The sequence below is a fragment of the Pinus tabuliformis genome, chromosome 8 (assembly GCF_031772625.1).
Source record: "Pinus tabuliformis cultivar Carrire ecotype Pingquan chromosome 8, CPIR1, whole genome shotgun sequence".
Classification (NCBI taxonomy): domain Eukaryota; kingdom Viridiplantae; phylum Streptophyta; class Pinopsida; order Pinales; family Pinaceae; genus Pinus; species Pinus tabuliformis.
The window spans coordinates 739,643,961-739,658,456 of NC_142294.1; the positions used below are offsets into that span (position 1 = coordinate 739,643,961).

General features: G+C 38.2%; 1 protein-coding gene across 2 annotated transcripts in view; it reads right to left on the bottom strand.

The window, feature by feature from the left end:
- Positions 1 to 14,496, bottom strand: part of LOC149237701 (uncharacterized) — a 492,469-nt gene that overhangs the window by 13,626 nt on the left and 464,347 nt on the right. Inside the window, exon 35 of one of the 2 annotated variants that reach the window (XM_089372754.1) lies at positions 1,455 to 1,565. In XM_089372754.1, the coding sequence (XP_089228880.1) occupies positions 1,455 to 1,565 (111 nt within the window). Of the gene's footprint in view, positions 1 to 1,454; positions 1,566 to 7,184; positions 7,275 to 14,496 lie in introns of those variants that run through there. The other variant, XM_089372755.1, reaches the window with a different exon arrangement.

Here is a 14,496-nt window from a genome sequence, read left to right on the forward strand (position 1 = left end):
ATCCACTTAACTTGTATGTATCGAATCAACCTTTATACCCACACCAAACCGTATGAAACAATGCTAGTAACCCGTTGACCTTTCGATCCAATACGATGCTTGACCATAGTGAGCAGTGATGACTTAACTAAGTTCCTTGTGGCACAGGTATTCGATTGAGGCGAGAGGAACGACCGAGTGGTAATGCGTTGGCGTGGACGCTGTTGCCATAGTGTAACGAAGTTTGACCCACGTTGATTAAACGTGGATGGGTGAGTGATAAATGAGGATGTAGACAGTTGGACACAGGCACATAATGGATGCACATGATAACGAAACACTGCAGCGCAGAGTAGGGAGAATCTTTTGCGGCGGAGAAGGGTGTGTGGACAACAACGAGATGCCAGTCAACGCGCTGATAGGGGACGACGAAGTGGAACCAAGGGCAATGACCAACTGTGGGCAGGGTCAACGAGTTGGTGGAAGGGACAAAAATGGGGAGCACAGGAAACACAGGGGCATGGGACGAAGCGCTGGGGATGCAGGCAACAGTGGAGCGGAAGTGTGGGTTTGAACAGCGGAGGGCACAAAAGGAATGCAGGAACAGGTGGATTGGAAATAGGTGTGGACAGCGGAGGTGAGGGAACGATGAGCAGAATGAATAGTAGCGTAATTCCACGAATGGCTCTGATACCACAAAAACATAAAACCAGTGTGCAACCATAGTATTTGTGTGTATATTTTGCGTTGTAAAGTAAATGCATTGATATAAAAATATGAATGGTGCTTATAAATCTATGTGGCGGTGTGCCTATATAGGCATTGACTAACCACGAAGATAAAATGACACAACTTTTGACCCATATCTCTTCACAACTAATGAGACATTAACTAATTTAATTAATTTATTATTATTAATAGTTGGTATTTTAATATTTATTATTTAATTGATGTTTATGAATATTTTTATTCATAACAAAATGAAGATTTTGAACTTTACTCTGGGTACAGATAGAAAATGTGTCGGTCTGTCAGAGCAGATATCCTAGAGGTTCTCTATGCCTTCCTGAGGGCTATAAAGATAAAACTTCCATAGCTACAATCTGGAACACTGTTGGGTCCTTGCAACATGTCTGCAAAGATGCAGGATATTCCTCTTTTCATATCTACCATATTGAAACAGAATTCATGAGAAAAGAGCATCTTACTTTTATGGCAGTCAACTGCTGCGTTCATGAATGGCACAATATAGCAGATTATCTTTAATACATGTCTACAAAAATAAATGATATCACTCTTTTCATATCTACCATATTGAAACAGAACTAATGAGAAGAACATCTTATTTTTATGGACGTTAACTACTGTGTTCATGAATGGCACAATATAGCAGTTTATCTTTAATAAAAAGTCTACTAGGTCTATAAATTTGGAACATCCAAAACTAAAAGACTAAATGAGAAAAGTACACTTACAGAGAATGCATGGGTAATGTGGACACAGAACTCTACTGCGATACCAATTGACATTACAAGATTCACCACAGAAATTGCATTTAATTGAATACTCAGCAGTGCCATCAAACCCTGTTCAGCAAACAATCTTTTCTTTTAGAGCTGCAAATATAACAATATATCAGCAAAATAACTTAGATACCTACAGGGGCCCAGTTTAATTTTTAGAAGTTTCTCCAAAATTGCATAGTTGATAAGGTTGTTGATAAAGTTCTAGTGATATTCTTTCTCAAAATGTCTATTGACTGCCATGGCTTAAGTTTGGGCTGGAACATAATCTGGAAGATGTAAAGCTAATAAGTAGTACATAATTAATACACAATGACACATGTCCTAGGGATTAAACTGAAATCAGCAACTTTGAACTACAGAGAGCTAGCCAAATTAACAAAATTGCAAAGATACCTATATGAAGGAAGAGAAGAACATTTCAGCATTCACCAAATTTATGATTTAATAATATTAATATAACATAGTGGATAATCACGAAATATATGTCAACTTAAATACATGTTAATGCTTCAGTGTAAATGATCTAACAAACAGTACAACAATTTTATTTCAAAAACATAACAGGCCATGTTAGCGATTTTGAAATGATTAAACAGAGAGGAAAATCAAGATTGAGAAACTCTAGAAGAATCCATCCAAGTAGTTTTGTATTAAGATGCAAAAAGCAAAAGAGGATGATCAGATACGCAGAAAAGAGGATGATCATGATGATCAGATATGCAGAAAAATATATATATAAATATGTATTAATGATTAATTGCAAGAAGATGATTGTTTACATCGGGGTTTCCTGGCTTATATACCACCATGGGCACCTTTTGGGGAAAGGGCATGATCTTATGATCGTGCCCTTTCGTCTAATTTAACCTAAAATTAAATACTAACTAATTTTTTTACATAACATTGCCTTCCTCTCGAAAGAATGCTTTGTCCTCAAAGCATACGTAACAACGGATGTTGTTAACAAAATGCTTCATTCTCCCAAGAAGCGTCTTCTTCGGGTAAGTCCTTCCACTTGATCAGATATTCCAAGATGATCAAGGTCCCACACTTTAGAAGGTCTTGGATTAATCTCTCAATTTCTGTTTTTTGGTGATGTTGATATCGGTATGGCTTGATGTTGACGGGGTCTGACCCTGCCTCGACTTTTATTGTATGCTCAATTTCCCTATTAGGCGGCATCTTCATAGGTAGGTCTTGAAATACTTTTTCATGCTTCTGAATTAGATCTTGTATCTTTGGTGACTCTTCACTGGTCATATTTGCAGATAACATTTCTAATTGGTGACATTGTACTACATAAGCCGGTGCTCTTTTTCGAATCATCTTCATCATCTGAGATGATGATACAATTTGATTCTTTGGTGCTTGGAATCCGTGTAATTTGTACTTCTGACCTTCCCATTTGAATTTTATAAATTGTACTTGATGGTTGGCGGCATAAGTACCTAAAGTTCGTAGCCATTGGATACCTAAAACTATATCTACTACTCCTAACGGTACCGTGAAGAACGAAGACTCTAAATTAAAGTCTTGAATCTGCAATTTGACCTTATGGCATTTCCCCACCTTTTCAATCTTCTTACCGTTAGCTACCATCACTTTCATGTTTGGTAAGGGAAATGAAAAAATATTGAGTCTCTTTGCCACGGTTGCATCTAAAAAATTGTGTACGCCACCAGAGTCTATGAGAACCACTACGTTGTTCTTCTTTATGTGTCCTTTTAACTTTAAGGTCTGAGGTTGTGATATACTTGTCATAGCTGATAATGACACTTGCAGAATACTTCCGTCATCTAATTCTGGTGAGAATTCTGGGGCATCTTCTGTTTCTTCTATGTCATAATCTTCACTGTTTGAATCATTGGTTGCTTCACAATTATATAGGTTCTTTGGTTCTTTTCCTTTAGCACATCTATGTTTGGGGTCCCACTTCTCACCACAACGTTTACATTTACCCTCTTTTATCCTTTGTGTTTCCACATTAGATTTTTCATTTTCACGATGATGTGGTGGAACATATATTGTATTATTTGAGTCCACATACTGGGGTATTTTTAGTCTTGAATATGTTTTTTCCGATTTTGACCAAAATATTTGTTCGCATTTCTTTTCGACTGTTTTTTCTTTTTGTCTTGCCACTTCTATTGATGTAATGTCATGCATCTCAAATTCTACTTGTAAATGGGTTTTGAGTCCCGAGACGTATGATTGAATTAGACGAGATTCTAATAACCCAGGTACTTGTGTTACTAAGGTCTTCCATTCTTTAGTGTATTTGTCCACACTTCCTTTTTGGTGTAATTTGATGAGTTTTGAAAAGAATTCTTCTTCCTTTACACCTTGGAATCTTTTAAAGAATGCATCCTTAAATTTTCTCCAACTAATGACGTGTGTTGTCTTTTTCCACCACATATACCAATTATATGCTTCCCCTTCCATTTTCATGGATGCGTGCCTGAGCTTTTCGTCATCATCATTGATGTCATATATCTCAAAGTATTCTTCTGCTTTATTTATCCATGCAACATTGTTTTTTTCGTTTCCATCGAATTTAGGCATCTCAACTTTTGCCCTTCGCTAGTATGTCGCTAATGGTTGAGCGAAAAAGGGGTGTTGATTGGTAAAGGTATCCCAGAGTTGCTTGTTTGTAAGAGTCGCGTTACTCATTTCTTGGTGGGGTGTCACTGATTTTTTTGGGGATTCAGCATTTTCATGAGAGTTTGTTGACTTCGTTGAATTTGATGAGTTGTGTTCTTGATTTTCTTCATTTCTTGTAGTAGTTGTGCGGGTGTATAATTCAACTTTTTACACAGAAGTTTCAGCAATGTTAAGGTCTCTTTGAGATCTACTTCTGTTTGGACACGGTGATTTTCCATCTTTATTTCTATTCGATTTGTCGTATCCTGAAGACTTTTGATATCGTCAGCGTGCCCCTCAAGCTTGATCTGGAAATCATCTAATCTTTTATTGACCTCATCATTATTGTTATTTATCTTATGCTCCGCGTCAACCAATTTTTTTTGGAAATCCGCCATTGTCATTGTCGACATTGAGCGAGTTTGTGGGGGCGTGTATTTATCTGCCAGCGTAATTTTTTTTTTAAATAATTAAATTAAATTAATTAATTTAATTATATGACATAAGTTTTTTTTTTAATTAATTAAAATAAATTTAATTAATTAAATTAACTTTATATATCTATATATATATATATATATATATATAACTAAATTAAAGTTATATATTATATAACTTATAATTAAATTATAGTATATATTATATATAACATATATATATAATTATATTATATATTATATATATCATATATATCGTACGGACAGTTACGTCTGACTGAACCGTCACGTTTGTCTAACCGTTCAAAAAAAAAATATGGGTGGATGAGGGACGTTAATAGCAGACAGAAAAACCACTGAAAACACGCAAATGGTGTTAGGGTTAGCGGATAGCAATCAGATAGCGGACGGATTGCAGGGACACGGTGTAATGCAGAGAGGGACGGTGGAATGCATTGGACAGGGTTGACAAGGAACGGCAGAAGCACGAACAGCGCGTGGAAGGGACAACGGAAATCGAAGGTGGACGTCGAAGGCAAGCAATAGAGTTGAGGGTTTGCAGCATGTGGTGGTTTTGGTTCGAACAGCGCGTGGAAGAAAAAAAACGGCGGAGAGATTGCGGCAATGATACAGTCGGACGACGAATGTGGGCGGCTGTGTATTCACTGTCGAGCAACGACGAACAGGTGCAATAGCAACAACGTCCTGGGAGCGAACCGCTCTGATACCAATGAAGTGAAAAACTTCTCGATATGCAAAAATATATATATATATATATATATATATATATATATATATATATATATATTAATGATTAATTGACAGAAGATGATTGTTTACATTGGGGTTTCCTGGCTTATATATCGCCATGGACACCTTTTGGAGAAAGGGCATGATCTTATGATCGTTCCCTTTCGTCTAATTTAACCTAAAATTAAATAATAAACCTAAAATTAAATACTAACTAATTTTTTACATAATAGGCTTGGACATCTTGGCCTAGAATCTCATGCACAATAAGAAATCAGTTGACATAGACTCATTTAATGTTGCGTTTAGATTCTGGAATAATTAATAAAGGCTTTTGTGAAAATGAGAGGTACTTCATCAAATAAAGGAGACATCCCTCTACTGAATACCATTAATAGGGTTGGCAGCCCCCTGCAAGGGGCATAAGGATATATAATTGCATGAAGTTGCTTAATAATATAAATGGTCTCCACCACAGAACTAATTAGTTTAGGTAATATAGTAGCAGATCGAGGAATTCTGAAGTAGAAGCTGAGCCTTACAAGGTGTATAAAGATTCAATGGTCAAAAGTGGCGAAAGAGGCCTGGGAACAGCATGGGCAGTACTAGTGGACAATATATCTTTCTAGCAAGATAATGATGCTCCCGATTTCGAGATGGATGAAGCATGCACTGGTACAAAGATATGGTTATCCTAAATATGGATAGGTCAAGATAAAATATTGCACAAATGTCTTGATAGCCAGTCAATGGGAAGGAGACTAGTGAAGCATTTTCCATGGATTTTTTCACATGATTACCTAAGATAGATAGAATGATCAAATATTAGTTGTAGCTAGGTTAAAAAATATAGCTAAGCTTATAACTTGTATAATATTTTGAAAGGGAAGATACATGAATGATAGGGTGTTGTCCAAATTTGGTGTTTCCAAAACCGATGTTAGTGTGAAGGACACCAAATTAATTTCAAGCAGGGAATCTTGTTAAAAGTTCAGTGTGGAAAAAGTCGCAATAAAATCGGGAAAGTCCGATTTTTTGAGCTAGCCGATTTTATTAGCTGATTTTTTGGTGACTTTTTGGAAAACGAAAAAATCGGATTTTATTGAAAAAGTCAGGATAAAATCAGTAGTTTTTCCAAAAAATCGCGAGGTACTTTCTTTAATGACTTTTTAATTTGTTTTTGAAAAAATCGGGATTTTATCGAAGAAGTCTGGATAAAATCAGGAGTTTTTCCAAAAGATCGCGAGTGAGGTAGTTTCTTTAACGATTTTTTTTTTTAAATGAATATTTTTGTATTTTTTAATTTTGCCGACATTTTCAAAAACCTCCCAACTTCAACGACTTTTTCAATTTCTGGACCCTTGCCGATTTAATCCTGACTTTGACTTTTTCCACACTGGTTAAAATCTCTATTCCAGCAACCTAGGTAAATTAATTCCTTATTTTACTGAAAAATTAATTTACATTGAACTTTTCAGATCATAGAATCAAATTCACTAGCTGGAAATTTAACTGGAAATAATAAATCAGCGGAAGCTATACAGGAAACCAGTTTCCAAAATACACAGAAATTTCTGCCCTTCAAATATCAGCTTTTCATTAAAATTACTCCAGGCTTACAAAGGCTTGCAAACTGGGAGAATAGCCCACAAAGAAAACAAGAAATAATACAACAAATGCTCACTGTTTTGGTGCACCATGCAGCCTGTATAGCCCTGCCAAAACCTGCTGTAAAAACCATCCTGCTGCTGTTAAAAACTGTCAGAGAATTTTGTACAGATGCCCTTCTCTTTTGCTAGGTTGTATGGCCTCTTGAAGTTTCCTCTGCACCTGCCGTGTATGGCCCCTTCAATTTCTGAGAGCTAGGTTAATCTGAAATCTCCCTTTTCTGGTCATACTGTTTCCTCTTTTCTTCTTTGGACTTGCACAATGAGTGAAAATTCTGTTGGAGAAAATGTAACTAGGTTCGGTCTTCATGAATGTAATTTTGATATTTGTACTTAGTCAAGAAAAGAGAAATTATTTTTGTATCATTTGTCAACGAGTTTCTTGCTCATTGAAAATAGGTTAAACACATTTTGAAGTGCTTATAAAGAGTCAAAGTCAAAATGTAATTATGAAAAGACCCTTTGAGGGCATGTTACATCATGTAAGTCATCATACAAGGTCAAGGAAATAACTCCAAGCATGGTCAAATCCTCTCCTAGCACCAACGAAGTCTACAAGCAGCAAAAACGATGAATAAATGTGAAATATAATGCAACTGTCAAGTCGGCCTAATGGACAGTCATGTTGGCTTGAGAGAGGAGGGACAGACCTCTATTTATAGACGCTGTCCACTCCTCCACTCCTCATTTGGACACACAACAATCACTCTGAAATCCGCATAGAAGAGGAAGCCAAAAAGGACGAAGAAAAGACAAAAAGGAGGGTCACAAGGAGAGTGTTACAAGAAGGAAGAACAGTGAAGTTAAGGGGTTGCTTTCTAGGGTTTCTGCAGCCACACGTGCGAAGAAACTAAGGACAGTCTGCGGCCAGATCAACAGGGGTATATTCTTTATGGTTTGGGCTAGCTATTCGGTCAACAAAGGTCTCCCACTCCAGCGTTGAAGACAGCCTCACAAGTGAAGGAAGAAGGGACTGTTTCTAAGGTAAAACCAGTCACACGTGCGAGGTCAATAGAGGGTTGACTGCAGCTACAACAGCAGTAAGGTGCAGGTCCTTATATCTCACGTTTTTTGGGTGCAAATTAGGCCTACAAGGCCTCTCTCATCAGCAATGAAAGAAGGATAAGACAATGAATAGAAGAAGGACTGTTTTAGAATTTTGCTGTCCACACGTGCGAAGATTTCAGAGGTGGGTTGTTGCAGATTGACAGCAGTTTAAAGGAAGCATATTGAGGGGCATCATTTGGATATAGAAAAAGGTCTACAAGGTCTCCAAGATCAGCAAGAAGGTCCTCCTTATAGCGAAGTAGAAGAGCCCTAATATTCTAGGGTTTCCCAACTTGAAAGACAAAGTACCGGAAGAAGTGCCGGAAGATGTGCTGGAAGTGACGGTGAAGAAAGAGGAAGGATTTGACTCATGCTTGGAAGACATCCTAGTCAAGGGTCTAGGGTTTGGCAGTTGTTCAAATAAGAAGCTTCAATAAGAGAAATCTGACAAAGGGTTTCCCTCTCAAGAGTGGAAAGGGTTTGTCCCTAGCAGAGAGCCAAATTTTATGTTCTTGTTATTTTATTTTGGTAGCAGTTTGATGAAGCACACACAGCTAACCAAGAAAAAGTAAAAAGACTTCACAAATAGTTATCAAGTCTTAGAGAATCATCACAACACTACTTTGCCCTAGATTCTATAACATGGTATTAGAGGGTAGGTGACACATCAAGGAAAGGGCTAGTCAAGAAGTTAGAACACTCAAGTATCTACAAAGTTGAAGCATCAAGCCTAGGAGTCTCAACCACTTCAAGGAAAAGAAGGGTCTACAATCCATCATTCATCAAGGAGGGCTACAAAGCTAGAAGGAGAGCCTTATATAAAAGAAGAAGCAGATCTACATCAAGCTACAAGTCCTCAAGCACACCTCATCACCAAGCAAGTCCACTTGGAGAAGACAACTTGAAGGACATCAAGATCCAAGGAAGACAAGCCATCAAGCTTTCAAGGAGGAAGGAAATCCATCAAATCTCAAAATCTATCAGGTACATGTCCCCTTCTCAATATACATCAATGTTCTTTTTGCAAGGAAATCAATAAACTGGTAGGCACCAATAACTTTCTTGCATGGAAGAAGAGGACTGATCTACTTCTCAAGGAGAATGAGCTCCTAGAATATGTCAAGGGGAACATCATTGTCCCTGCTAAGGAATAGACTCAAGCCTTAGCCAAGTACATAAGTATGAGACAAGAGCTCAAAGGATTCTGATAGAATCAATCAAGGACTCTCTCATTCCCTATGTCTCCAAGTTTGAGACATCAAAAGAAATTTATGATAAGCTAGTAGAGCTATTCGCAGTATCCACCACCGGAGAAGTATTATCTCTGAGGAATGAATTATACAAGATGAAGATAACAAAGGAAGGAATAGCTCCCTACTTCATGAAAATCTTTGAGATGAGAGATCAACTTCAAGAGCTTGGGGAAGTCATGTCTGACAGAGAGATGACAACTATTGTACTCAATGCTCTACCTGAGGAGTGGGGAAACTTCACATCAAGCATTTATGCCAAGAAGGAAGCAACCACTCTCAGTGATATGTGGTCTCTATGCAGAACAAAGGAGACTAGACTTAAGGCGAAAGAAGATGTGGGATCAAAGGAGCAAGAATTTGCTACCATGGCCAAAAGAAAGGGTAAATTTGGCAAGTTTGGTCCACGAAGAACAAACAACAAAGACATGTCCAAGATCCAATGTTTTGGATGCCAAGAATATGGACACTACAAAAGGAATTGTCCCAAGCTTAAGAAGGACAACAACAACAAGAGAAAGAGAGAAGAAGCTCATATAACTGAAGAGGTGGAAGAAGAAGGAAAGAAGCAAAAGAAGAAAGATCCTCTGAATCTCTACTATGACTAGGTCAATCTCCTTCCTTCTAGACTTCTTTCAAAGTTTTGAGTAGAATAGGAGCATGTAGGAATAGATTAAATTGCATGGCTAGAATTACCCTCTAGAATCTAGCAGCATGATGTACATGGAGTTCTAGACACTCATGTAGATGTAACATTTATGAGAAGAACAAAAATGCATAAGTAGAAATATCTCCTAGAATATAGGAGCATGGCAAATATAGCTCAAACATATTCATGTAGAAGGAGCATACCTAGAATAGGACCTCATATATGATGGAAGAAAACTTGATCATGACAAGAATCTTAGAAGACCTAAATCATCAAAGGTAGGAAACATTTGCAAGGCGAGGATCTTTAAGATCCTATGATGGAATCTTTAAGAGAAGGTTCGTGAATCAAAACAAATGTCTCATTGGGAATCCGACTCATGGGATTCAAGAAAAGGGATGATATGCAGGTAAGCTAAGATGAAGCAAGAAGGGCTACACCAAAGAATGATCAAAAGGATCAAGATGAGGTATGTATGCATCAAAGTTTAAGTCATGTCATCATTGTTATATTATTGAGTCATGGGTATAGTTCTATAACATGATCAAGCATGAAAGGATCTCTTTCACCAAGAACATGCTCGAAGGCATGTACCACGATGCAATGAGGGTCAACAAAAGAACATGCTCACATAAGGAGCATAAGATTGCTGACTAAGAAGCAAGAAGAAATGCTGACAAGTCTAGAAAGCAAGGGATGAAGGAATGCTTCCACAAGAAGCATTAGGTGGTTGATCGATCTATTTGAGAAGAAGCAAATGAAGAAAGAGATCAAACATGTGAAGAACACCATGATCACCGAGAATCACTATCTGACAAAATGCCTTGAAAGATATCTCCCGAAATAAGGCAGGATAACTCTGATGAAGGAAGAAAGGACCCTTGACACCTATGAAGGCCTTGGAGATATAAAAGGTGCAGATAACTGATCCTACTCTATGAAGATGTCGTGATGAGGGAGCCATCCAACAGAAGGAAAAACAATGTTGAAGCAATATCAGGATGAAGTCATGATGGGCTACTAGGTCAAAGCATATAACCTAGCAAGTATGATGAAACATCCACGAGGAGAGCATTTCGAAGCATGGACAAGATGACAAAGGAGCAGCCAAGATGACTAGAAGAACCTGATAGTCACTTCCCACGAAGCAATGACATGACTAACCAAGAAGGAAAGTGATGGATGGATGGTGCCCTATCGAGAAGAAGTTCGATCTAAGACTTCATGAGATCGAGAAAGGAAGGAGATCATGCCGCTGAAGGACCCATAAAGAAGAAGTTGCTGATGAAGGAAAGAGTCCCCAATTAAGAGGGAGCTCTGACAAGTCCCTAATCAAGAGGGAGTTTTGAATCACCCCTAACTACAAAGGAGTGACTATTGTGTTTTCCATGTCATGGGTCATGCAGGACTAATAGCCGTAAGTCTAGATGAAGGCCATGAATGGAAATGTAGACACAAGATAGACACAACATTCTTGTCTTCACTTGGGAAGAAACAATGGGAGGATTAGGTAATCATCTGGCATCCGATACTCTTTGAGGATATGTAGGGCATCCGAGACAAGAGTAGGCAAGAGGACCGATATTCTTTGAGGTTTGGGAACCCAAGATAAGAATAGTCCTAGAAGGTTATACTCGAGAACACCAGGGTGGGTATCTACCTTGAGAGACAATGATGAAGGTGTCTATAAATCATTGGTCTCGCCAGCATTGTGGCTCATGGTCTCGTAAAGAGATGGAGCTGTTAGTCAAGGCCTTGCACTATGACAATGCTGATGAATATGATGCTATAACAGATGGATTGCTAATCTGGTTTCTCTTATGTGAATTCTTCAAGATTGAAAATTGCCAAACACCTTGTAATGTTGTATGAATACCTCCCTAGTTAAGAGGGAGTGTTGGAGAAAATGTAACTAGGTTCGGTCTTCATAAATGTAATTTTGATATTTGTACTTATTCAAGAAAAGAGAAATTATTTTTGTATTATTTGTCAATGAGTTTCTTGCTCATTGAAAATAGGTTAAACACATTTTGAAGTGCTTCTAAAGAGTCAAAATCAAAATGTAATTATGAAAAGACACTTTGAGGGCAGTTACATCATGTCAGTCATCATACAAGGTCAAGGAAATAACTCCAATAATGGTCAAATCCTCTCCTAGCACCAATGAAGTCTACAAGCAACAAAAACGATGAATAAATGTGAAATATAATGCAACTGTCAAGTCGGCCTCGAAGACACTCAAGTCGGCCTAATGGACAGTCATGTCAGCTTGAGATAGGAGGGGTTACCTACTCCTCATTTGGACACTCAACAATCACTATGAAATCCACATAGAAGAGGAAGCCAAAAAGGATGAAGAAAAGACAAGAAAGAGGGTCTACAAGGACAATGTTACAAGAAGGAAGAACAACGAAGTTAAGGGGCTGCTTTCTAGGGTTTCTGCAGCCACATGTGTGAAGAAACTAAGGATAGTCTGCAGCCAAATCAACAGGGGTATATTCTTTATGGTTTGGGCTAGCTATTCGGTCAACAAAGGTCTCCCACTCCAGTGTTGAAGACAACCTCACAAGCAAAGGAAGAAGGGACTATTTATAAGGTAAAACCAGTCACACGTGCGAGGTCAACAGAGGGTTGACATTGAGTTGATGACCAAGTCTCCAGAGCCCTTATCCCTCAATAAGATTGATGGTTGAGATTAAATCCCAACGATGGTGGAGATTACATCTAAATCACTGATGTAAATACTTCACATTTTATTAGACATTAAGAAACTCACTAATAATTAATAATTAACTTTAATTAAAGTGAGTTACAAAATAGAAAGGACCTTTTTGGATCATTTCCACACATCCGACACTAGACTTGTGTGGAAATTCTTGTTCGACATTACAAACATCAACACTCGTTAGCAGAAAAAGAACTTTTTGAAGAGCCACCAAGGACTGGTTTTCCCTCCGATGATACAATGTCCCACACATCATCCTCCACCATGGCATTCCTCCAAACTTGCTAGTTTGCTGCTTCTTTGATGATGCTACTTATTAGTGCCATACAGTTCAAAAAATTTCTTTGGAGGCCTTCCCTCCTTGATTGCACTTCTAGGACCCTCCACATGCTCCTGAGCATCTCTCATTGTCTACAAGAACCACCAAGGTCTTCTAATAGAATTACAAGGAGATCTCTCCTACTTATTTGAAGATTGACTTTTAAAATTGAAAGTTGTTGATACAGACTCAACCTTTGGATGTTACTGCTTCTCATCCTTTGTCATTGGTAGGGTCTCATGTGACTTTGTGACTTCCTAAATGCAAGGTTGATGATGCTACTTATTAGTGCTATATAGTTCAAAAATTTCTTTGGAGGCCTTCCCTCCTTGATTGCACTCCTAGGACCCTCCACATGCTCCTGAGCATCTCTCATTGTCTACAAGAACCACCAAGGTCTTCTAATAGAATTACAAGAAGATCTTTCCTACTTATTTGAAGATTGACTTTTAAAATTGAAAGTTGTTGATACAAACTCAACCTTTGGATGTTCCTGCTTCTCATCCTTTGTCATTGGTAGGGTCTCATGTGACTTTGTGACTTCCTAAATGCAAGGTTGTCCTCGAACTTGACATCCTAGCTCACCACAGTCCTTTGATATGCTGGAACGAAAATCTTGTAAGCCTATGAAGTCTCGTTGTATCCAACAAACATGCCATTTACACTTGAGGGCTCTATCTTTGTCCTCTTCTCTTTTGGCCTTACACAAGTGAACAATTTCTCTGGTGTCTTGTCCTGCAAGATCCTATGAGGACTCCTGCTTTGGATGTAGACTGCCATATTGCATGCCTCTGCCCAAAGAAACATGAGCAAATCTTGATCATGGATCATGGCCTTAGTAGCCCCTAAGATTGACCCACTATTTCTCTCTACAATCCCATTTTTTTGTGGGTTGTAAGACATTTTCACTCCTTACTTTCTGCCCCAATGTCTGAACTCAAGACCTTGAACTTCTTCTCTGTCTGGTTTTCCCAGTGTTGCATGGGAGCGCCCCCCCCCTCAATCCCGCTCCCAATCCGCGCTCCGAGTGGGAGCGACTCAAGAGCGGGTCGAGAGCACGCTCCCTTAAAAAAAACGCTCCCTGCCTTTTCGGGAGCGTTTAGCCTTTTTTGCAATTTTTTTTTTTGCAGTGATGTTCCAAATGCAATGTTTCTTCAAAGAAACAAATAAGTTTTGAGTGAGGCAGCTTAATGATCAAGTCTATGGCCCTAGAATTGATATGTGATTCATGGTAAATGTTAAATTCTCCTTAATCTTCATTTTCATCCTTTTACTTAAATTTTTAACATTACCATGAAATGACTCGAGATGTTTGAGAGTGGTCCCGACCTCATTGGATTTCATATGGAGAAAGTAGAATTTTAGATTTCATTCAAAATCCAGCAGACTTATAAGTTTTTCAGGATTTTAGGATTGCAACGTTTCCATTGAATTTTGTCATGTATTAGGGTATGGAACTCGTATTTAATCAAGAGCACCAATCCCTCTATGTACCTTGATGTTAGTG